Here is a 27,178-nt window from a genome sequence, read left to right on the forward strand (position 1 = left end):
CCGTTATATTAATAAGATGTGAAAAGACTGAAGTGGGAATACAGCCAGATGGTGCTTGACAGGGTGATATCTTATTAGGAAACATCATAACTCAGTACGGAAAAGTCAAGACTTGATATGATGGACAATCCATCTTGTAGTTAGCACCAGTGTGCGGTTGTCATGTCTGTGTATCTAACATTGAAAACGACTATCAATTTAGTTTATTCCATATCTAGATTTTATTTCATACTTGGATAAAAAGTGATGTTTGGAACGCTCTCACCATTTTGGGTATTCCTATTCATCAGTTAGCTCCTGTCGTTTTACTCCATCAGTACTGAGGAAGTGAAAGTAAGGGAAGTAACTCTGATAGATCAGACGAGTGAACGACAAAAACATCGAGGTGTAAGATTTTTACATTTTATTTCACAATTAGGCGACAGCACTAAAGCTTACAACAACGGTACAATACGAAGCTTCATATAATATATATCCGATAACAATAAATAACACATATTGGTAGTGTTTGTACACTGGCAGTTGTTGGTGGTGAAGGCTAATATAGTGACTTAATACGGACATTCTTCATGACATAGCTTTCAAAACACCTTTTACAGTAAGCATTTGTTTCAAAGTACCATTACCTTCATTCAATTAATCTGAAATGCGAAGATACAGATTTTCTCCCTCCTCCTTCTGACTCTCTTTCTCTCTCAGTCTCTCTCTATCCCACTCTCTATCCTTCTTTCTCTCTCAGTATCAGTCTCCGTCGTACTTTTCACCTACTTTTCACCTCTAATTACAAACTAACAAATAGAGGTGTCCTCTTCTAGAAAAATCTGCATTAATTTTGATTTTAACAACGCATACCCTTTGAGTTTTGACTAACGATAACACATCCTGACTCAAACCAGCGCAACATTACTCAGTTACACATCCTGACTCACGCCAGCGCACCATTAGTGATCAGTTACACATCCTGACTCACGCCAGCGCACCATTACTGATCAGTTACACATCCTGACTCACAGCAGTGCACCATTACTGATCAGTTACACATCCTGACTCACAGCAGTGCACCATTACTTACTTACACATCCTGACTCACACCAGCGCACCATTACTTACTTACACATCCTGACTCACACTAGCGCACCATTACTTACTTACACATCCTGACTAACACCAGCGCACCATCACTTACTTATACATACCTTATTGCACACTCTTAGGTCACGTGCCATTTTAACTTGTCAATTATATATTTATATAGAGTTAGGATAGTTACAACCCACATAGCCACTTTATGCCGTACATAATTACACACTCATATTTTTCTCGTACATAGTATTTTACTGGTGTCATCTCATACTAAAATGGCTTAATTATTCAAATACAAAAATGCCCCTTTTACAAGAAAAAATAAAACTTTTACAAGTCACGATTAACATGTTTTCCATTCTTTCATATTCTGACACAGATATAAGTGTTTAACACATATTTATCAGAACGGTAAATCATAAATCTAAATCTTAATTCTAAAATACACGTACAATATAATATATTGCACATCTACACAACAACATGTTAGATTATCATTTTCTTACTTGAGATATAATACCCCTCTTCTTCCTGTTATTTCTATGAGATTTTCCCACCATGCCTTGCTGTCTTAACTTTTTTACAAAGTAACACAATGGTATTGGCTATAATTGTACATGTTTAACATATATTCAGGTGAACATTTCTATACTCTTTCACTAATGTTGCCATACTAGTATCACAGGACCTGACACGAATTTCTTTAACCTACGACACTTTTAGATATATAATATATCATAGATACTAATACTGTTTGTTAGAAATTCGTACCAGGTCCTGTGATACTAGTATTAACATGTAACACGTTTATCGCAGAAACGAAACTTAATCAAGAACTTATAGTAAGGGATTTACCATTGGAGAAAAGTATGATAGAAGTGTTATGAGGCTAGGACATCAAATACAGATCGACCAATGCATCAACACGACAATAATGGTTTGTAACATTTGACAAATATATGAAAATCTCTTTTTCACCTTACAAACTAAAACATCTGTCAATCCTACCGTGCGAATCAGACTTCTTCACTATACACTTGGAAAAAAGTCATTCAAAAGGGTAACTATTTAATAGTGTTTAGGATAAGCTATAAATGAGCACTTCCTTGCAATTTTAAAGCAAATGTATTCAGCAATTTATCATAATTTATTGGACGAATAAATGGTGTAAAAGCCAGAAATGACCACATTTTTTATATAAATTGAATATTGAAGTCAATGTTACAAGTTAAGTAACTGTGTTCATGATTTAGACGTTTGCACTTTCAAATACTTACAAAAATATCACTTTGCTTGTTCGGTGGAATTGCTAACTCAGCCAAGGTGTAAGATCATGGCTAATAAGCAAAAGGTCTGCAAATCGCTGACCAGCAAACCTCTAACACAGTGTTAGTAAACAGGGCCCAGTTTCATGAACATTCCTTGAAATGAAGGAATTTTTAACTTAATTTTTTTCCACAGGAAAGCATTGCATATTTTAAGGAAGGCTCCTTAACTTTAGATTTTTCTTTAACTTTTGTAATGCTTTTCCATGGTGAAATTTAAGTTAAGGAATTCCTTAAAGTTAAGGAATGTTCACGAAACCGGCCCTGTCTGACCAAGGAATGATTTTTTACACGTACTTGCGACATTGTCTAACTCACGTTTTCACAAGTACTTGTGACATTGTCTAACTCAACTTTTAACACGTACTTGCGACATTGTCTAACTCACGTTTTCACACATTCTCGTGACATTGTCACACTTATTTTTTCACACATACTTGTGACATTATCTAACTCACATTTTCAGAAATAATAATATCTAGCTCGGCACTGATCAGAGTTGGTGCCGGCGGTGGGATCAGAACAGTAACAGATCTCTCTCCAGTAGAGATTCACTCCCCATAGAACTCTCCAGCTGTTTCTGCTGGATCATCCCAATCTGAACTTTGACCTCAAGACAGATCATTCTTTCTTCGTGAATCTGGGAACACATCTTTGAATTTTGTTTCTAAAATAAATCAACGTGAAATAATGTATTCAGTTTTAAAATACAGTACAATTCAAGCTTATTATTTTAAGTCTAATTCTCCAATACATGCACATGTACTCTAAAATCTGTTTACATTCTTACGGCTAAAATGCCAATATCATATGCATTAAATTACATAACATTTTGTTTCCACTATATATCACATGGTAATGATGAAATGATTGTAAAAAAACATAATAATGACTGTATCAACATTTATGAAGGATATATTTGCTTTAATTTAATTTCTAAGGAAAAATAAAATTGAACATTATGTCAAGTTAGCTACTAATAAGTTTAACGATGTCTCTGCGATACAAACAGAATTGATGATGACTTACTTCCAGCTCCTCGTTTTCCGTGATCAGCTGATTGAGTATTTCCTGTAAATCCTCCTCGTCTTCACTCTCGTAACTACTGTCGGAGCTGGACGACATATCCTCCATGTCGGAATCGTGTCGTAAATATTGTAGCTCCGTGATCTCCTGGTCTAGTCTCTCTATCTCGCCCCTCTCTGTCTCAATCTTCTTCCTTAGTTCACTCTCTGATATATAAAAAACAAATGTACTGCTGAAGCATAATTTTTATTTAAAGTGCCTTAACCATAAATATTTATACAATATGTCTCCTCTTATAATACCACCCCCACCCCGCTAATAAGAACCAATGCCCCGAATCTGATGGTACTGTCCATAAGTTATTTCACAAATATTTATCATTTCCATGGGATTATAACATCTGAGTTGCAATTTCATGCTTCTCTGTCTCAATCTTCTTCCTTAATTGATCGCTCTGACAAACGGACTACTGAAGCATTTTTTATCCAAGTTATGACGAACATCAGTTGTATAATATTATATAACACATTAATGCCTTGATTAAAGATTGAAGAAATGTGACTGATGTTAACAACACAAACCTATTGCTAATAATTCCTCTTCCTCCAGCCTCAAAGCAGTCTCTTGTTCCTGTAATTTCAGTATCTCTTCATCTTCTGTAATCCAAATCATACAACAATAATTCATTTAATTTGATATTCTCTATATCTGTTTATATAATTAGAATTTCAAACCAAAGTCAAAGGTTGAACTTTTGAAAGGACAAGGAGGAGAATTATCAACAACTTTCGAAAGGACAAGGAGAAGAATTATCAAAAACATGGATTCAACAATAAAATTAAAGCGGTCAACACACCTTCAATGAGAATGTCTAAAGGAGAAGATTGAATAATAAAAATGATCTAACACACCTTCACTGAGAACGTCCAAAGGAGAGATTAAATAATAAAAGTGATTCAGCACACCTTTATTGAGAACATCCAAAGGAAAGTTTAAATAATAAAAGTGATTCAACACACATTCACTGAGAACATCCAAAGGAGAGATAAGATAATAAAAGCGATTCAACACACCTTCACTGAAACAATCCAAAAGAGAGCTTAGATAATAAGTGATTCAACACACCTTCAATAGAACGTCCAAAGGAGAGATTAAGTAATAAAAGTGATTCTACACACCTTCACTGAGAACTTCCTCCTCCAGCAGGATTACCTCCCTTGGCTGACCGAATTCTGCCACATCCTCCTTACATCTGTTGATGATCTCCTCCTCGCGTGCGGCAGCCTCTCTGTCCAACTCCTCCTGAGTCTTAACAACTGGCTCAGGTAAACTTGTTACCATTTCGCCTAGTCTCTCCTCACCTGTCCTCGTTATCTCACCTGGTGCTCTATCACCTACTGTCTCCACTGTGACTTCCTCTGTCATTGTCGGGGTTACCATACCAGGGTCTAGAATACCTGCTAAACAGATTATATTGAAACACTAATAATACATTTGCAGATGTTTTCACTGTCTGACTTTATATTTTTGCTTTTTTCAAGATGAGAAAATTTTAACAAATTGTAATTATTAAAAAGATTAGTATTGTGTTCAATTTAGAGAGAATGAAATCAAAAACAATTTTCCTGGTTAGAAAAATTGGATACATTAAATTATGTTTTGAAAATAGCATTAATATTATACAGGAGATAGCACAGGCACATTCCCCACTTTGAGCTTCAAAAAGATTCCTTTTTGCTGTGTATCTTTTTCTGTTACACAATTTAGGTAGGAAAAGGATATTCCAATTGTGCTATTCAATTTGCAAAATTAATGTCCATGTGTTTAAGTAGAGAAAGCATATCTATATTCATGTGTAACTTTTGATATTATAGCAGATTGTGTGTTTTTTAACAAAGTCAAATCTGTCACATCATAAAGAGGTCATCTATTTCACAATGTCATGTATATAGCTAGCTATAGGATATAAATCTGTGAATAGGTGAGAGGTCGTGTACATCCTACATATATGAAATGGAAGTGTATATGTATTCATATCAACATCAAAATTCCATCACATTTGAAACGATTTAGTGCTAAGATGTTAACCACTCAAAAGTTAAAAAATAATTCATGCATTGATCATTTCTCACCTGTATCAACTTCGGTCTCTGTGACCTTCTGACCTCCATCTTCGACACCACTGACGTCAGTGACCTCCTGATCTTTTACCTCCTGACCTTTAACACTGATTTCAGTAATTTCTTCATCACTGGAATCTTTATCAACCTCACCATCTGCATGCTCTAAGATATCCTCAACTTGTTGTTCAAACGTATCCTCGTTGTCTGTCTGTTCAATCTGTACTGGAACTTGGGGAGAGTTGTCTCCCTTTTTATCACTCTCCTGTTCTGCTGTTTCAGCTGTATCTATATTTAAATGCAATGTAAAATTCTGACAATGGGAAAACAGGTAAATAACAGAAGCCATTTACCACATTTTATTTAACAGTTAATTTTTGTAATTTCACAAATAACTGTTACATGAAAATGATATAGAATGATAATAAATCAATTGTGAATAGCTTCTTTTGCTGTGGATTCCTGACATTATAAAACTTATAACTATATATAATTACTTGATTAGTTAACTTTGTGATGCATTAAAAATATACTGAGGTTTCATACAAGTAAGTTATAGGCATTTACAGCAAAGTAATCTTTTTAGTTTACTGTTAACACAAATGAACATTTTGTACCTGTTTGTTGTTCTTCTGGAACATTAACAGGTGTGACACAGCCATCCTCATCATCGTCTCTGACTCTCGCAGTCGTATCCTTGGTAACTTCAGTCTCAGCCCCAGGCCCATCACTAACCATTTCTTCACTTTCCGTCGCAGTTTTGTCATCAGGCGGAGGGGCGGGACATACCTGAATTTCTCCCTGTGGTAAATGAGCTGTTTCATTGGTCGACTCAGTAGATGGAGGGTTTTCATTGGTCGCCCCACCATTTGGTGGCAGCGGTGCTTGTTGTTTCTTTACTGGGGCCTCCCTCAGTTCTAGACGTAACACCATATCATCATTATCTGTGTGTGACCGCCGAAATTCCTCCTTCTCTCGTCGTCTCTTCTCAGAGTCAGCAGCTTTCTTAGCAAATTTGATCTATAAAGACACAAAAACATTGATTAAACTTCATGATAATACTGTACTAAGTCTTTTGACTATACACTACACAGATATATATCATAATGGTATACATTGTAGATGTCAATGGTATTTTTATCAAAATAACTATTTTTACAGCATATCATATATGATTGTGTAAATCATAGCTGCCATAACCAAACAAAGAGTTTCTGTTCATTTACCCCTATATTTCTATAGTGAACTGCTCCTGTCTATGAAGAAAACAAGTTCAAAAGTCTAATCGGGGGTGAATCAGATGAAAAGAAGATGAATATTCAAATAACTCACTAAGTTTATGGATCAATGCTCAAACACACACAGCAAGATCAAAACAGTTTGATAGGAATAAAACAGATACATTCCTTCTAAATCATATTTTTTTTTTCTATTCCTTTACACCATGGAACTTCGTAAATATATACACATCAACCAGACCTAGTTATTGTTACTGTACACGGTAGTTATACTGTAAAAGTTTCTGTGCTAACTTGTCCTTTTGGTTTTATCCCTTCATATCATGGTAACAGTATTTTTTAAGTATTACATTGTAATGTAATTAGTGCCCAAAGCACTTAAATAATTGTACCAAAGGTGGGCGCTTATGAATGAAGTTGTAGACGAAAAGGTCAGTCATACTTTCAATCTTTTATTGTTTGAGACACATTATTATGTTGTGATTCACATGTAAAGGATTCACAAGTTCATGTAATTTGGGATGCAAAGCTGATGTTAAAGGCAACACATGTAAAACATTGTTAACTTCATGAGTTGGGGGCGCCTATACAACTTCAACTCTTTTCCAGAAAAAGGGAGGGGCGCTAATTATGGAGAAAACAGTAATGGTATACATGTATTATAATTATAAACATGTCTGCAATACATCTAAAACTTATTTCAATATTACAGTTAGAATGTCTACTCTAAGTACTTACCTTCCTTTTAAGTTCCGTGACAACACGTTGAACCTCCCAGAGTTGTTCCTCCTTGTCGGCGTCCTTGACCCCGCTGACCTCCTGGTGAAGGGCGTTCAGCAGTGACTCCTGTTTGGCCAGCTCCTCCTCCAGTCCTGCAGGATTGTCGGGGAGCTCTAGTGACCACTTAGAGGTGGTCGGACGTAGAGGAGGTTTGTACCTGATTGGAAACAGTATTAGTTCAGTTTAATTATATCTAAAAACTATAGGTCAAAACAAGATTCTGATGTCCAGTCAGAAATCATATCTATTTTTTATGCAGAAAACCTATAGTTATTTACTCATTTGCTGTGAGTTGGACATCCTTCATCATGAAGAGCTTATATTTTTTATATTTTAAGTTGGACATCCTTGATCATGAAGAGCTTATATTTTTTAGCTGGACATCCTTGAAGAGCTTACATTTTTAAGTAAGATATCCTTCATCAATGAGAGCTTATTTTTTAAAGTTGGACATCCTTGATCATGAAGAGCTTATATTTTTTAAGTTGGACATTCTTCATCATGAGGAACTTACATTTTTTAAGTTGGACATCCTTGATCATGAAGAGCTTATATTTTTTAAGTTGGACATCCTTCATCAATAAGAGCTTATATTTTTTAAGTTGGACATCCTTCATCATGAGGAGCTTACATTTTTTAAGTTGGACATCCTTCATCATGAGGAGCTTACATTTTTTAAGTTGGACATCCTTCATCATGAGGAGCTTACATTTTTTAAGTTGGACATCCTTCATCATGAGGAACTTACATTTTTTAAGTTGGACATCCTTGATCATGAAGAGCTTATATTTTTTAAGTTGGACATCCTTCATCAATAAGAGCTTATATTTTTTAAGTTGGACATCCTTCATCATGAGGAACTTACATTTTTTAAGTTGGACATCCTTCATCATGAGGAACTTACATTTTTTAAGTTGGACATCCTTCATCATGAGGAACTTACATTTTTTAAGTTGGACATCCTTCATCATGAGGAACTTACATTTTTTAAGTTGGACATCCTTCATCATGAGGAACTTACATTTTTTAAGTTGGACACTTATAAGAAGCTTATTTTTTAAGTTGGACATCCTTCAACATGAAGAGCTTTTTTTTTAAGTTGGACATCCTTCATCATGAGGAGCTTACATTTTTTAATTGGACATCCTTCATCATGAGGAGCTTACGTTTTTTAAGTTGGACATCCTTCATCATGAGGAGCTTACATTTTTTAATTGGACATTCTTCATCATGAGGAGCTTACAATTTTTAAGTTGGACATCCTTCATCATGAGGAGCTTACATTTTTTAGCTGGACATCTTTGAAAAGCTTACATTTTTAAGTTGGACATCCTTGATCATGAAGAGCTTATATTTTTTAGCTGGACATCCTTGAAGAGCTTAAATTTTTAAGTTAGATATCCTTTATCATGAAGAGCTTAGTTTTTTTTAAGTTTGACATCCTTCATCAATAAGAGCTTAATCTTTTAAGTTTGACATCCTTACATTTTTGAGTTTGATATCCTTGAAGAGCTTATATTTTTGAAATGGTTGGGACAACCTTGATCAAGAAAGCTTAATTTTTAGTTGACATCTTTTATCATGAAGAGCTTACATTTTTTAGGACAACCTTGTGAAGAAAGCTTATATTTTTAAGATATTCTTCATCATGAAGAGCTTACATTTTTAAGTTGGACATCCTTCATCATGAAGAGCTTACATTTTTTAATTGGACATCCTAAACAAGAGATTTTACATTTTTAGTTGGACATCCTTCATCATGAGAGCTTACATTTTTTAGTTGGACATCTTCATCATGAGACTTACATTTTTTATTGGACATCTTCAACATAAGGATTTTACATTTTTAAGTTGGACATCCTTCATCATGAGATTTTACATTTTTTAAGTTGGACATCTTCATCATGAGAGCTTACATTTTTTAGCTGGACATCTTTGAAGAAGCTTACATTTTTAAGTTGGACATCCTTGATCATGAAGAGCTTATATTTTTTAGCTGGACATCCTTGAAGAGCTTACATTTTTAAGTTAGATATCCTTTATCATGAAGAGCTTAGTTCTTTTAAGTTTGACATCCTCATCAATAAGAGCTTAATCTTTTAAGTTTGACATCCTTTCATTTTTGAGTTTGATATCCTTGAAGAGCTTATATTTTTGAAATGGTCATCCTTGAAGAGCTTACCTTTTGAGTTGGTCATCGTTAAAGAGCTTACCTTTTGAGTTGGACATCCTTGAAGAGTTGCTTGGCCAGGGAGAAGAGGACGTTGAGGACACGATGACTGATCTGCATGGTCGGACTGAGTACAATAGAAACATTCTGTAGACTCATCTTGTTCTCTTTTTGCTGAATCAATAAAACCAATATCTAAATACATGTGTTTCAGAAATCATGTTCAAATAATATATTAAGGATATCAATTCCTGATGAAGGCTGTTTTTATCTGAGGCAAAATTCTATTAAAAACCAGGTTTGTTTTGTCATTCTTTTCTATGTAAGGTTTTCAGGGGATAATCCTTTGATACAAACTAATTAACATTTGTTGCTTTAAGTGTAGAAATATTGTACCAAACATAAGAGACATAATGACATAGATAAATAGATTTTAATAATTATAAGACTTTTAATCAGAGCATGACAATAAATGTTTGCCTGTATACAAGTTTTATATCTACCCAGTAATTAATGGAACTGGATGATACAAAGACATATGTCAGTAGTTTATCATACTGTAGTGTGATTTCTATTGGCTGTGCCTATAACATCAAATCTATTGTCACATCACGACATCGCAAGAAAATAGTAAAGTGAAGTCAGAATAAATGACAGAACTTTATGATATCGAGGATTTCGTGGCTGCCTCCACTGACTTTTCGTACCACGTAAACTTCTTTTATATGTAGATTGTTATAATAATGTGATAAAAGGTATCTGAAATTGGTCTTAGTTGACTAAATTCAAATGACATTTTATGAAACTTGTCTCAAAGTTTTAATTTTCGCACGCTAAGACTTAAATATAATTTTTGTAGACTGGTTTTATAAAATCTCATATGTAATGAACACTCTTTTAAGATCCTGTATACCTGGCATTACTCACCCGCTCTATGACGTGCATCATGTGAACTATGACCCAGGACAACAGGAGTCGGTTACAGGTCGGCAGGTCTGACACCAGCTTACTGAACTGTTCCAGGCGACGGCGCTCATTCTTTATCACTAACAAACAAAATGTTGCATTATTGCATTATGATGTCATTATGATGTCATTGTGATATTATGATGTCATTATGATGTCATTGTGATATTATGATGTCATTATGATGTCATTGTGATATTATGATGTCATTATGATGTCATTGTGATATTATGATGTCATTATGATGTCATTGTGATATTATGATGTCATTATGGTGTCATTGTGATATTATGATGTCATTATTTTGAAAACGAAACACACTTCTTCTCTGAAATGTATGATGTTATGCTCATAAACAAATTAGGTCACAATCAATGCCTACCCACAGGGGCATATAACTCTGTAATATGTACATCCAGAGGACATCAGCTACTGAATCTGATATTTTACCTGAAGCTTCCTCAAACTTGGGCATCAGACTGGTGGTGAGGACGGGTTCCGGGAGTTCTCGGAGGAACGTTTTCAGCAGACTAGCCACAATGTTAGGTTCATGTTCCTCCAGGTACACTGGATTCTGTCTGTTGTAGCAGTCCTTCAGCATCTGTACCTTAGACTTCACACCTGATATCCTGTATATACCCTCACACAACAGGCCTACAAACATAAACAAAACAACTTTACACTTAATCAGCATCTGTACCTTACACTTCACACCTGATATCCTGTATATACCCTCACACAACAGGCCTAAAAACACAAACAAAACAACTTTAGACTTGATCCTCATTATTCTGTAACATTCACATAGCCTGGTAAAGAATTCAAATCTAGGATATCCAATTTCAGGCTATCTGGTCACCAATGATCAAGCAGATTTAATCCTGCTATACATGACAAAGAAATACCAACATAATTTTAGTATCAAATTGCAAGAGTAAGCAACAGTTACATAGTACAGTCAAACCTGTCTAAACCGACCATCCAAGAGAAAATTGAACATTTAAAAGTGTGCTATTGATGTTCATTTGGGAGCCTAAACTTAGTGGTCTTATTAAGGAGTTGGTCTGTATACAGAGGTGATCACTAAGGCAGGTTTCACTACAGTACGGTAGTAGTAATATTTGACTCATTCAGGCATTAACAATTCAATATGTACCTTAAGTATACAATCCTGGTATTAAGTATTCTTACCGTGTTCCTCTATGTAGTCTATACAGTCTCTGAATAGAGCTGGAAGTTCTATGCCGTCATGACTACGGTTCCTCTCCACAGCAACAGCCAGAGGCACACCAAATATGGGCTTTTCAACCTCCACTAAAATCGACAAAAACATGAATATTTAAATGGTAAATAATAATTTAGATGAATGATAAATCATCTAACATGTATCACAAAAAGTAAAAACATAAAATTTAGATATTTTCAAAAAACAGCATATATTAAAGATATGAGAGTGATTGTTTGTTGGAATCTTCCTCCAATGACACACATACAAAATGTACATATACATTTAGTTTCATATGATACAGATACTGAGATTGTCAATTCCCTTTATTCTACATTTTGTAAGACTTCAGAAATGCTATCATGGTTTCTACCAATTATCTGGGATATCATCCCTCCATTAAACAGTATTTCTACTGATAGATTATAAGTAAAAAGGAGCAGGTCTCTGTGACATATATGTACATGGATGTATAGTATCAAATAGCTATAGGTCTCTGTCACACAGCCGACGCAACATTCTACTTTGGGTCATCAGTTGATAAAGCCGTATAGTTTTTCACATAGAAGACCCGAGCCTTAGTCTATTTGCCCTCTTCTACTTTCAGAATATAACTTCCGTTCACTCGATTGTAGCTCTACTACTTCTGGAAGCTCTTCTGTCTATAAGCTGGAAATCTTCTGAGAAGACTTCTCTTCTTAGAATATTGCAAATTGAGTTGAGCTCTGAGTTCGAATCCTAAGTCAGGGCACACAACAGGAATGTGTATATTACAATGTTCTACACGATGTATATATGATGAAGATATACTTACTCTTTCTGAGGTAACTTATTTTAAGGAGTTTATCATCTTTTTTGCAAGAATCTTTTCCCTAAATGTTTTGTATCTGTCCACATGAAATTGGATTTTTCTTTTTGATAAAGTTTGGCATTTAATCTGCAGGTTTTACGATGAAATTAATAAATTCAATATTTCCAATGAATTTCAAAGAGTTATCCCCTTGCATAACCTACTGACTGAATTCTTTAGCTGTTATAATAATTAAAATACAAATGTGTCTTCTTTCAAAACTGTTTGTATTATCATTATGGTATTGGAACGTCTAAAATTGAAAATCTTACTGGCAGCTTCTTTTGTTGTTTCCTCATGTACATGTAAATGTTTTGATTTCTTCTTTGTCTTCAGTTTTAGCTTCTTTCCTTCTTTATCTTCCTTTTTCTTTTCTTTGTCTCTTTCATCCTTTTTGGGCTCTTTTTCTTTCTTTTCATCCTGAAGCACAGATAAAATCTATCTTTTTTAGGCACGTGACAGCTGGTCGAAGTATTGTAGTCAAAATAAGTTCATGTATTATCATGAAATGTAAGTTTAAAAGTGGATGTGTCTTACCTTTTATGATAAGTGCAGATCATGAATGTTTTTCACCTTCCCTGATCAGTTATAAGATGTGTCTAACCTTTTCTGGTAAGTGAACATGTGTCTAACTTTTTCTGACAAGTGAACATGTGTCCAACCTTTTCTGATAAGTGAACATGTGTCTAACCTTTTTCTGACAAGTCAACATGTGTCCAACTTTTTCTCAAAATTTAACATGTGTCTAACCTTTTCTGAAAAAATGAACTTGTGTCTAACCTTTTCTGATCAGGGAACATGTGTCTAACCTTTTCTGAGATTAGTGAACATTTGTCTAACTTTTTTCTGAAAAGTGAACATGTGTCTAACCTTTTATTGTAAGTGAATTTCTTATAAGTGAACATGTGTCCAACTTTTTCTGACAAGTGAACACGAAATTTTATTTCTCTTTTTCTGATAATCATGGTAGATATTACCTTTTCTTTCTTCTTTGCAGAAAATCGGAAAGCTTTACTTTTCTTCATTTTCGATGGACTCCTGTACAAAAGATGAATAAGAACACAATGACTCTATGACCTTGAAAATAAAAATAAATGGGAAATATCAGACATCAAAAGTGACGGTATCTGATGTGAGTAATGTGAACAATCAGCTGTAAACAAGAGGTCCAGAGGGCCTGAATCGCTCACCTGGTTTTTTTTAGAGTAATTATCAAAAGGACTCTTACAAATATAAAATATGCAAAATTGACCCCTTAATTTGTTCAATTTTGAATCCCAACCGTGTAATGATGCTTATAGATACCATACAAATATGCTATCCAATACATAGTTTCAGAGAGGAAGTAATTCAGAAATTACATGATGTATATGAAAATATTAGTCTAATTGACCTTTTTGGCCCCGCACCTAAGGCCCCTGGGGGTCAGCCCTATCATCTGTACAATTTTGAATCCCAACCCAACATTTATAAGAATGCTACCATTGTATTATGGGTGCTATCCCATGCTTAGTTTATGAGAAGAAGTCGTTCAAATGGAATTAGCCAAATTGACCCCTTTTGACCCCGCCATTCAGGCCCCTGTGGGGTCAGCCCCATCATTTGTACAATTTTGAATCCCCACCCTATATGGATGCAACTATTGCATTATCAGTGCTATTCCATGCTTAGTTTAAGAGAAGAAGTTGTTTATATGGAAATAGCCAAATTCACCCCTTATGAACCCTCCCCTCAGGCCCCCGGGGGTTAGCCCCATCATTCATACAATTTTCAGTTAGTAGGACTAAAGTATGCTACCAGTCAAATTTTGTTGAAACCCGTCCAGCAGTTATGGAGAAGAAGTTGATTAATGACGGACGGACGAACGGTCGCCGGACGCCACGGTATGACATAAGCTCACCTTTGTCCTTCGGACCAGGTGAGCTTAAAACCTTATACCTGATACTTAGTGTACATGATGTCATATATGTATATTCTATATACATGTATTTTTATTCAGAGCTAAAAATCAAAGCTTTTACAAAGTGGGTCACCCCAGCCTGTACTATCTGCAAGGACAAAATAAATGCATGATTAAGAGAATTATGTGAGAGGAAGTATTTTTTTAACATCAAGAATGTTGTTTCATTTCAGTGTGTTTTCATCCTTTAATTCTATTATGATAATAATTGTTTCATATCTAATGGAAATGATAACGGTGCTGATGGTCAAGATTAATCTATTAACTGACAACTTGATTATGACATTACAAATGTCATCAAATTTGTTTTAGATTAGATTAGTGTCGTACCATATCTACACCAGTCATGGCCTACAACATGGATAAAGGGGTGAATCATGTGATTTACACCACAATTTATGTATAATTTTTAAGACAAGTCCAGATGTGATTTACACCGCAATTTATGTATAATTTTTAAGACAAGTCCAGAACGAAGAGTAATTTTCAAATTTTGATGAGTCCCAGAACAAAGAAATATAGAGGGTTCTCCAAGTTTTTTGTTGAGTCTCATGAACCCAGCTCATCTAGTGGAGTACTGTACATCCCTGTAGTAATAAAACAACTGATTACATTGTAAGGTTTAGAATTACTTGAACAAGCAACAATAGACAAATGTATGTACCTGTGGATGAAGTAATTAAAATCTGCCATGATGGTGATTGATTATATCCTCGGATTTACCACAAAAAGTACAGTAAAATCTTTTTAGTCCAAAAAGAAATTTTCTGATTGTGTATCCTCGGATTTACCACGAAAAGTAAAATCTTTTTAGTCCTGACAGAAGACGTCTGATAGTGTTACAGGAAATGATCAGGCTCCACAGGAAACTTACATACAAATGTCTACAACCTATACAGATACCGATACCACATCTCACACAATCTCACATTGGTCCGATTTGATTAGTCAAACAAGATCAAGATGGTGGAAAATAGCCAGAGTACACAGAAAAAAACCACCAATCAGCAGTTGGTATTTGATAACTGTCCCACATGGTATTCTAGCTGCAATATTATAGCTTCAGATACTTCTAGACAAATAATGTTGTTGGTTTTAGATTTTCAATGAGTGCCTATTACTGCTTGAGGAGGAAAGTAAAAAAAAAAGGATTCAAACTCGCGGCCCAGAGGTGCAGGACTGGTGGTACTATATGCCGGACATGTAAACTACTCAGCAATCACAGATTCACAGTTATGCGTGGGTGTAAAGCAAAGATCTATGGACAACTGATACACGAAATGAATAAGTATAGGTACATAATTATAATATATATGTACTTCAACATCCTGGTCTGAAATATATCAGAAACCCAGGATATAGCCAGACTGTATTTCCTTAACCACATGTTATGTAGATAGTTAGATGTTATCTGGGTAGTTTTAATTATTACTAAATGTGATTCAGATATTGATTGCCAATCTAGCTAGCTGGCCATGGCCTTATTGTTGAGGAGAAATTTTCCTGTACATGTAAGTCTTGCTTGTCAACAATGCACCATTATATGATTTTTTTTCAAATAAATACACACTAGAAATGTGTAGAATGCATCAGTGCACATAAATTATATAAAAGTGTTAGCATATAACCATTTTACAACCCAGAGGGCCAGAACACAGCTAAAATATTGATATATGAGTTTTTTTCAATAAATGAATACTAGAAATGAGTAGAATGCATCAGTGCACATATATTGTTATGATATTAAAACTTACAACCATTTTACATACCCCGAACACAGCTAATATAACAGTATTGTATACTCACGGGTTAGTTGTAGTAGTTTAGATGACATATTTAATTTATACACAACACAGGACCAGAAACATGGCCGTAGATACTCAGTATCAGGTAATGTCAGGCTAGTTAGCTTCACAAGTCAAAAAAAAATCTTTCATTCAAAAAATAATATTTATAAAACTCTTTTAAAAACTTTTTATCATCAATGTTTACTTGTTAATAATTATAACGCCGTTTGTATCACTTTAATATCCATGATGTAGTATTGGATTATTATCGTGTCATTTATGTGAAGCTGACGATATTGACAGCGACTGGTCCTAATACTTTGTCACCAACAGCTGTTGCAATACCATGCACCACTTTCATTGACTTTACAATTCTGTCATCGTGTATACTTTATTAACATCTGTTGTAGAATGTTGCTTAGATGATAACAGACCCAGTTAAATAACTAGTGTATCCTTTTAATCAAGCTGATGAGGCTGTGTCAGTACTGACACTGTGACAATTAAACAGCCCGCGTACTTACATACATATCATGCATGACTGTGTACACATATCCACAAAGAGACACACTTCCTGACCAGCTTGAACTCTCACCTACCCTATACTTCACACTACAAACATCATCATAATCACTACGTTGATTTCAAGATACCAAAACAATGTAGGAAAAGTCTGATATACCATTGATTAGTACCACCTTCCATTGATTATGATGTCATATTTCTTACTTGATTTTAGTGACGTCACAATCACCAGAAGATGGGACTCAGCTGCATGTGTCTGTCCCTGATCTACATCATTATACAACTTTTATATGATCTGGCTGTAAATTGTCCTTTAATTAATACCTACACTGTTATGGTATCTTATAACTTTTATATGATCTGGCTGTGAATTGTCCTTTGACACCTACACTGTTTTGGTATCTTATAACTTTTATATGATCTGGCTGTAAATTGTCCTTTAATTAACACCTACACTGTTTTGGTATCTTATAACTTTTATATGATCTGGCTGTAAATTGTCCTTTAATTAATACCTACACTGTTTTGGTATCTTATAACTTTTATATGATCTGGCTGTAAATTGTCCTTTAATTAATACCTACACTGTTTTGGTATCTTATAACTTTTATATGATCTGGCTGTAAATTGTCCTTTAATTAATACCTACACTGTTTTGGTATCTTATAACTTTTATATGATCTGGCTGTAAATTGTCCTTTAATTAATACCTACACTGTTTTGGTATCTTATAACTTTTATATGATCTGGCTGTAAATTGTCCTTTAATTAATACCTACACTGTTTTGGTATCTTATAACTTTTATATGATCTGGCTGTAAATTGTCCTTTAATTAATACCTACACTGTTTTGGTATCTTATAACTTTGATATGATCTGGCTGTAAATTGTCCTTTAATTAATACCTACACTGTTTTGGTATCTTATAACTTTTATATGATCTGGCTGTAAATTGTCCTTTAATTAATACCTACACTGTTTTGGTATCTTATAACTTTTATATGATCTGGCTGTAAATTGTCCTTTAATTAATACCTACACTGTTTTGGTATCTTATAACTTTTATATGATCTGGCTGTAAATTGTCCTTTAATTAATACCTACACTGTTTTGGTATCTTATAACTTTTATATGATCTGGCTGTAAATTGTCCTTTAATTAACACCTACACTGTTTTGGTATCTTATAACTTTTATATGATCTGGCTGTAAATTGTCCTTTAATTAATACCTACACTGTTTTGGTATCTTATAACTTTTATATGATCTGGCTGTAAATTGTCTTTTTTACATAATCCCAATCTAATGGCACACCATAATGTTTATTGTATAGAACTGTCTTACTAAATGTGCCCTCTAGATCTGGATATTAGATAATTTATATTGATTTGTCTGTACCCTCATCAAACATACTGGTTATAACCACTTGTACATATATATACCAGGACTAATATGTCCTCTGATATTGTAGACAATTAATTATTTAAATCTAGCATACTGTAATGTAACAAAAATAATTCTTTACTTCTTTAGCAAAGTCAATTTTAACACAAATGCAAAAAAACTGTAAATTATGATTTGTTTGACATGCAGATATAAATTAGCGCTATTCGGCACTAATCCGGAAATAACCTTTTACAGAAAGCAGTATTAAAATAACACAACCATTAAGATCAGTACATTAATTTTGCAGTATAGTTATATACACTCCCTTACTTGATATCCTCTGATATTATAGACGATGATTCATCAGAATCCTCTTCATCAAACATCACATATCGTCCTCCTTTCTTGCTCTCTCGTTTCTTTCCAAGGAGGAGATCAGTACGACGAGTCTTCTTCTCGTAATCATCATCGCCTGGAATCAAATTGTGTAATCTTTAGTATGCAGGTTCAGATCCCACACTGTCATACTGTAATCTACTTTTTCAGACAACTCCTATTAAACCTAATGCTACATATTTGTATATGTAAACTTTAAAAGTGTTTTTTAAAACTTTCAGATATTGAATTTATTCATATATTTATGTCGCGTGTATAACTGCCTTGTTTGAGGCCAAACTCCCTTAAAATATGGTTATCAATCTCCCTTACCACCCCTAGAAAAATATGGCATGTATGTTTTTCATTTAGTTTTTTCTAAAACAGTACTGTGTTTGTCACAGGGTATATATTATGTATTATCAATAATCAAAAGATGACATCACTGCTTGTAATATAAATTTAAACCTGAAATTCTGGAAATCAAATATTCAACTGTAACCACAAAATGCAGCTACTAATTAAGTCAACCTTGAAAGAGACTTCTTCTCTCTAAGCTTGCCCTACGTACATTAAAGTGACAATGACGCCTGAGCTACCGTTTTCAATTGTTCTGGTAAAAATCGAATGAGTATTAATTTTATATGCTGATTGATATACAGAAAACAAAATGTCAGACAACACTATGACAATTACATAAGTATACATGCATAAATTAAAATTAAACCAACTTTATAATTTACACATGTGATTAAACTTGTATTTCGTGATCAATTAGAAATCAATAAAAATACTAACGGCGAAAAAGTGTCAAGCATTATAGCACAAAAGAACTTTATATGTTTATAATTCTAAATTATGAACAAAAACCTTGTCGCAAAATAGCAATTAAGGCATGAAAAAGCTAAACTAAGTTTCTGTCATGATAAGTTGGTTTATAATTTTCATACAAAATGTACCATTTTCCTAATTATTCACATTAATTCTAGCCTATGTACTAGATGAACTGTACATGTGTTGTCTAGTTTTACTGTAGATCTAGACAGATTACAGATTTGGCATTGCCCTTCTGTAAATATCCTCGACAGTAAAACAATGCCCTTTTGTCCTTAACAGTAATTGTAAACAATGCCAAACAGGGGTAGAGACAATACACACAGGTGCACCAGGAAGGGTTAATCAACCATGATGTTGTCTCTGTAAGGCGTGACAATGTCAATGTGCCAGGGCCCTCATATACCTTGTTATCATTGATATTGTTACTGAGACAGCTACATAAAGGTGACTAGGGAGTGACATGGAGGGTCGTGTCTGGTAAAACAGTATAGCCATTGTGGTAAATCACTACGGCATCAGAATACCACCGACAAAAAAAATAAAATAAACCCACACACAAGTAGCTGTTAATAAGAACTAATATCAGCAAATTATGATACAGAATAAATTGGCTGGGATATCCAAGAAAATGGACAGATATATCAAAGTGCATGTAAATAAACTGCATACAATGAAACCTACTATAAAAGACACTTTTCTATATAGGTCACATACAAATGTACCTGTCTATAAAGGACAAATGTCTTTAAAGGACACATGTCTATAAAGGATACCTGTCTATAAAGGACACCTGTATAAAGGACACTAATGTCTGTAAAGGACACCTGTATATAAAGTACATCTTTCTATAAAGGACACCTGTATATAAAGTACATTGTTTATAAAGGACACCTGTCTATAAAGGACACTAATGTCTGTAAAGGACACCTGTATATAAAGTACATCTGACACCTGTATATAAAGTACATTGTCTATAAAGGACACATATCTATAAAGAAGACCTGTCTATAAAGGATACCTAATCCCCATACCACCACTACCTTTAACGTAAACATTGTAAGCAGTGTAAGTAATGTGGAGCATCAAAAGATAAGACATCAAATTGAAAATAATTAAACCTTGACATACAGTGTATATAACCAAAAAATCTTTATAGATATGATCAATATCCGAGTGGTTTCCAATTCACTTCTGATCAAAATCTTTAAAATTGCCATCTAGAGCTTTACCTGTTATCAATTAATTAAAATGTTTATGAAACTACAATGTAATTGCAGCAATTGTTTGACCTATAGATCACAATGAAGTTTTACATTTTACATTTCATTAATTCTGGATTCATACATCTATCTTATATCAATTAATACTGATCAAATAATTTCATTCAAAGTTTTAGCCAAGTAACATACCTGTCCAGTTTCTAAATGTTCCAGGGTACCTGCAGTATTAAGTGTATATCTACCTCACCTGAGCTATATACACATGTGTGTTAGTGTATAAGTCGGACAGACGTCTAACCGGGTATACGTCCCGCCCACAGACTATAAACAATGTTACCAGATATCAGATGTAGGGCAGCTCAGGTAGAAGGAAGGTAATTTTATAGCTACACCATAAAGTACAAAAGATAAATCCTAAATATAGCCAGAAAATCTACCGATCATCACATGTAGGTACTATAAAATCAGGGAAATCTAATATAGCTAGAAAATTAAATATACTGATCATCATAGAACAGGTACTATAAAATAGGGGATACAATAAATCTTAAATATAGCTAGAAAATATACTGATCATCATAGAACAGGTACTATAAAATAGGGGATACAATAAATCTTAAATATAGCTACAAAATATATTAATCATTATAGAACATGTACTATAAAATAGGGGATACAATATATAATACCGGTATATATACATTCTAGGTTAAACTATGGATAACTGTGACAGAACTTTTTTCAACACCCTTAATCATGATTGGCAATACCGTTAAAATAAAATTTTATAGATATAGAGGTATTTATTATATATAATTATTATACTTTGTAACATGAAGGTAAAGCTAAACAAATGGGATGTTTTTAAGTCTCTTTCACAGTAAAAATAACCAATCATATGCCAAATATAATGCAATACATGACTCGTGTGCAAGCTATATAATTAATCAAAACAGAGTTACCTCCCTTGTAAACAATGTGTTTTACACTAGTCAATAAAGTTTTTTGGGGGGCTACCATACATCACATAAGCAAAATAAAATTTACAGGTAAATAAGAATAAATTCTTAATAGATGGACACATCATGACCACTACTGAATATTTTAAAACATTCAAAATCTGGGTACATGTATATTAATTAGAATTCATGACCTTGTCAAAGGGAACTTTTTATGCATGTAGAATTAAAATGGAATTAAAATGAAATGAAAATCATTTCGTCAAACCGTTCAAAATATAGACAACCAAAGGGACAGAGGAAAAATGATCATTATACATGTATAGTCAGGTAGCCATGCAACAGAATTGTGTTGAAATTGGCCATCTGGGATCTTAGAAAAGTGGTCTTATTAAGTAAGTGGTCTTTATAGAGGTGGGCTCCAATGTATAAAGGTAGGTATGACAGTAAATCAATTTCTTTAACATTGCTACACTGCTGATGAATGGTATTTTTTCTCTATCAAGAATAGGCGGAGATGAATAAGTATTTTACTTCAGTTACAAAAGTGACTTACTTTACACCATTACAACCATTTAAAAATTTGAGCTTCTTATTTTCTTTCAAATTAAAAATATCAAAAAAATAATTGATTGCGTCCCGAAGAAAGTCCACGGCACTATACCCTATATGGAATGAAGTACTGATTGTTCAGTCACCAAAAGCAAAGTCAGTTATTTTATATCATTTTTATCTTAACAAGACATACATTTACATGAGTAAACACCAATAATTGTTCAAATGAGTATATTTATAAATCTTTAAGCATCTGAGTAGCACATATACAAGGGTTAATAAGCAGAGAGACAAATCAAATGGTTATACATACCTTGGAAGGTTTTGTCTGCATCTGTATTATCATAACTCATGATGGTGACTGGATCACTTCAGTTGATGAAACTTTACAACCTAGGTCAATCCTTCTTACATCATGTGATGCATTTTTATTCACAACCTCAAGATTCCCTCACAACCTATATGTACGTTGATATGCTGCAATACAAAAAGAAGGATGTAAATCAATTTCCTGATGGATGCAGATTTATCAAGGAATAGATGTTTATTTTGTTGAGATTATGAGGGTATAATTATAATGATTATGGAGCCCGTGTAAATTCAATGTAACCTGGCTTCGCCGGGGTTACATATAATTTACACGTGCTCCATTATCATTACACCGTCATAACCTCAAAAAAATAAACATCTATTCCTTATATTTACAGTTTTTCAATTAAATGAATATTATTGATTCCCGCGGCAGTTGCATATTTTTTATTAAAATACACATATTTTTTTCTCTACCGTCATCGCCAACGAATTCGATTGAACAGCTGATTGGAATTGAGTCATTCATATGTTCCCGCCAAAAATGGGGTCATGATCCCATGTTGCTATGCCATCAACTATTCACGTAACATTAGAATCGCCGCGAGTGTTAACGTTGTGCTAATATTATACACTGATAATGATAATACTAGAATGCATGGTTATTGAGTCCATGTCAGTGCAAACTGTAAATATTTGTAGATAAATTCAGATTAATTGGTGTTTGTATGTACATTAATTCACATGTACATAATAAAACCAGTAGCAATACTAGCTTCCCTTTTCAATATTTACAGCTACTAACCTCCCACTCCCTAAACAAAAATCATAGTGTTAAGAAATAAAGAAGCATAAAAGAATTGTACATGCAAAATCTTGTTGGGTTTGAAAGCCGCTTGAATGCAAAATGGAAACTTTCCCAAAGAAGTCCTTTTCAAATATATTTAAGTGTTCTTTGGTCGATAGGGTGTAATAAAAAGGCAAGGAAGGCCTGTCCTGTGGATGCTGTGTCTTTAGTAGAACGCCTGCCGTTTTTATTATGCTATCTCACTGAAACAGGCCTTTGAAGACATGCATACCCAACACATGTACACTGACAATGGGCAAACCCGTCACCCAAATTCTATTAATTTTATGCTGATTGCTAATGTGGCAGGATTGATTTTTTTATTTCATCCACTGGAGCTGGAATTACTGGCAAGCAACCAGTTCTTGCCGAGAACCTATTCTTACCATCGCATATGTAATGTATGATCACAGACGAATTTTTAAACATTTTTTGTGGAAATCAGCTTAGAAGTGTCTTCTATCAGAAGAATTAAGGCTTTATTGACTTAATTTGGAAATCGTACAGATACAGATGTGAATGTGATGGCGAGAACTGGTACTCGACGATAACTAGTCGCCTGCCAGTACTACTTTTAATTTATAGACTATGGAGTGTGTCTGGGTCATAAAACAGAACCTATGGCCTTCATCAGACAGGGGTCTCATCTACATCTACGTACATGTACATCTACATCTACCTAATAATTGACCTACTTCATCATATTGAAGATCATGTCGATATTGTTGAAGGTGTGGCTATGAAGTCAAGAATGAGCACATCTGTCTGTTTGTTATTTTCAATATTTCTGGAGACATCATCTAAAAATTCCAAAAGTTGAGTTTCACATGACCGAGATTGTCTGAGGCCATGTTGGAGAGGATAGAGGATGTTATTTCGGTCGGCATGAGACATGATGTTACTTACTACAATATGCTCTTGGAGTTTGCTGTAGATAAAAGTGAGCGATATTGGCCTACAATTTTCAGGACTATATTTATAACCTTTTTTGTAGATAGGTAACACATGGGCTACTTTTGAGTATGATGGTACATCACCTGAAGCTAATGATTGCTTAAATAACAGGGTTAGAATGGGAGCAATTTCTGATGACATTTCTTTTAGGAATACCGTAATTGTTTGATGTTATCTGGACCTGCAGCTTTGGATGGATTCAAATTATTCAGGAGTTTTTGGACTCCCTCTTTAGAGATATTCATACTGTTAAGTGTAGGTTGGTCAGTCTGTGGCATGTTGTATTGTTGTTGGAATTGTTCCCTGTTTAGGTTGGTAGCTTTAGAGAAAACAGATTTGAACTGGTCATTTAAGACTACAGCTTTATTGAAGGAGTCAGTAATCAGTTTGCCATCTTTATTGAGTGGTGCTAATCCGTTGTGATCTGCCTTTATTCCTGTTTGATGTAGGTCCAAAACTTTTTATAAGGTCGATCACTTTCCTTTTGAGGGGTAATGATACCTTCAATTATATTTCCAGTATGTTTGTCGAGTGAGTTTTTGTATCTGGTGTTTTAGACTTTTAAATTTAGTTTTAAGGTCTTCATGGTCTGATTTTTTCATTTTTTTTGTACATCCCATTTGTGTATTAAAGGTTTAATTTCAATTTAGCTTGTTTATAAAGTGTAATCTTATGGGGTTTCTGCGGGATTTTGCTTGGGTACTCAGCAAATACAATATTGTGGTCTGAAAGTCCTTGAAAAATTTCTGTGCGTTGGATTTGGTTTGAAAAATTTGTAATTAAGAGATCTAATATGTTGTTTTGGCGGGTGGGTTCTTTGACAAATTGAGTGAGACCTGTATCATCTAGGAGATCAAGAAATTTGGAATGAATGGTCAATCTGATTAAAATACAGATCCTTATTACCACTCCGTTATGTAAATTAAAATCTGGGATATGTCTGATGGTTTGTATTGGGTTTGGTTTGGTTGGTTCTCCAGTCTATCCCAGGTCCACAACTGAAGCCCTTCCCACAACTTGGCATAAGTGAGGCAATGGCAGACTCATGTTACTTCGAAATTGTTTTACTTGTTACTAAGTATACCGTGTACATGAATGTATTTGCTAATAAATGATACAGTATTTATGAAAATATAAATAAGAACATGCATGCATGTAGGTACTCCAACAATGTTAGAGGTATAGCACGACGAGACACTTTTGATCTTTACGTCTTGTCAGAAGTTTCTCAATATCGAGATCTAATATTATTGGATTAGCATGTAGGTAAAGGGGCGGGGCGTGGATGGAAACACAAATCCCCGATTCGGGAATCTTACCAGTATATGATCGCAGTGCGATAATTTTTAACGTTCCATCTTTTATTTTTGTTATATCTTAATTGATTCGATGACGAATGGTCTCTATGTAATTAATAACAACATGCATCTTTATATATGGGATCTAAAAATGCTCCCGGCCATTCACCCGTTACAACAGTAAAACTCTATATGAACACTTCGGTAACCATGCATTCATTAACACTTTCTTGTGTTTTGTTAATCAAAGATTATGTTAGATAATGCACCATAATTCTATCGTTTTACAACATTAAGAGTAATAAACTTACTGCAAATCACGTTCCCTTAGCCTAAGATGCTGGCGATGAACCGGATATTATTGTTATCTAACTAAACGTGGAACCAACGAAAGAGATAAAATTCCGGAATTGGAAGCAAACCTTAAAGGGTTTGTGACACAAAAACCTTTTTATAAATTTTCTGATAGTTTGACCCCATCAATGTTGGCTGACACACGTTTCACATCACTCCGCAAAGCTGTTTATCTACTTTAAGGGCTGTAAGGGTAAATTGCTGCAGCTGGGAAAAAATTAATGAGCTAGCCAGTCACGTGGTACCAACGCGTCATCCGTTTACTATATATTTATAGAGAAAAACTACAGAGTCTTCTAGTATTTTTTTTTAAATATCTGCAGTGGAAAACAATGACAGTGATATCCCTGCTTTGGGATTTGTTCCGGACATTATCCCATACCAGTTTGACCCTTTGATGAACACTGAATTATCTTTCTACGGAGAAAGGGGATAACATCGCCAGATGTTTCAGATGCTGATCAAGAAAACCAAGAAGGTAATCAAGAGGATCGGTTGACAAACCAACATGGTTTGTAATACACCTATTATTATTTCAACTTATTGGCATTAAATATAGATGTGGATGCCTTCATGGGTATTCATCAGATAATTTCTTTTTAATAAGTGAATATTATCTGTAATATATCTCACATAATTAATTTTTTTTACATTAAAATCATCCATTGAGAACAATTAATTTCTCCTTTTATTACATTATAAATGCATTAACCTAAATGCATTTGTATGATTTATATCAGTGACTTGCGACTTATATAATTATTACAGTAATTTTACATACCTACATATTACAAATATACATGTATCTCAATAAAATCTCGTTTTTTTTAAATTAACATCAATGACAACAATGTGTAATACACTTTATTACTATGTCATTAAACAATTGAAGAATTCAGTAAATGAGAATTGTATTCTTAACAACAGATGAATGGATAATGACATTGGTTACTACGTATACTTAGACTGGCCACCAGACCCTAAGTTGCTGATAAGACTTTCTCAGCAGAGTTCTTTACTAGATTATCTC

At 34.1% G+C, this 27,178-nt stretch overlaps 1 protein-coding gene across 4 annotated transcripts; it reads right to left on the reverse strand.

Annotated features, from left to right (window-relative positions):
* Positions 1–388: 388 nt before the first annotated feature.
* Positions 389–26,158, reverse strand: LOC138306427 (ralA-binding protein 1-like). Of its 4 annotated transcripts, none has more exons than XM_069246882.1 (16): positions 26,106–26,158; positions 22,700–22,863; positions 18,771–18,912; positions 13,761–13,821; positions 13,056–13,203; positions 11,900–12,022; positions 11,159–11,362; positions 10,670–10,788; positions 9,786–9,916; positions 7,531–7,729; positions 6,172–6,574; positions 5,567–5,842; positions 4,613–4,891; positions 4,016–4,090; positions 3,438–3,640; positions 389–3,075 (listed from the first exon to the last, which is right to left on the reverse strand). In XM_069246882.1, the coding sequence occupies exons 2-16, from the start codon at positions 22,737–22,739 to the stop codon at positions 2,926–2,928; spliced, it is 2,553 nt and encodes an 850-aa protein (XP_069102983.1). In that variant the 5' UTR covers positions 22,740–22,863; positions 26,106–26,158; the 3' UTR covers positions 389–2,925. The 4 variants fall into 4 exon arrangements, with proteins under 4 accessions (XP_069102983.1, XP_069102982.1, XP_069102984.1 ...); XM_069246881.1 differs by having other exon boundaries at positions 4,613–4,894; XM_069246883.1 differs by lacking the exons at positions 22,700–22,863; positions 26,106–26,158 and adding an exon at positions 21,062–21,187 and having other exon boundaries at positions 4,613–4,894.
* Between the last annotated feature and the right edge of the window lie 1,020 nt (positions 26,159–27,178).

Source organism: Argopecten irradians, chromosome 13, assembly GCF_041381155.1.
Source record: "Argopecten irradians isolate NY chromosome 13, Ai_NY, whole genome shotgun sequence".
NCBI classification, from domain to species: domain Eukaryota; kingdom Metazoa; phylum Mollusca; class Bivalvia; order Pectinida; family Pectinidae; genus Argopecten; species Argopecten irradians.

Coding starts and splice junctions, on each gene's coding strand:
- LOC138306427 (XM_069246881.1), bottom strand. CDS start 22,739: ATGAGTTATGATAATACAGATGCAGACAAAACCTTCCAAG. Junction 10,789..11,158: donor CAAGTTTGAGGAAGCTTCAG/GTAAAATATCAG, acceptor TTTGTTTGTTAG/TGATAAAGAATGAGCGCCGT. Junction 5,843..6,171: donor TCCAGAAGAACAACAAACAG/GTACAAAATGTT, acceptor ATTTAAATATAG/ATACAGCTGAAACAGCAGAA.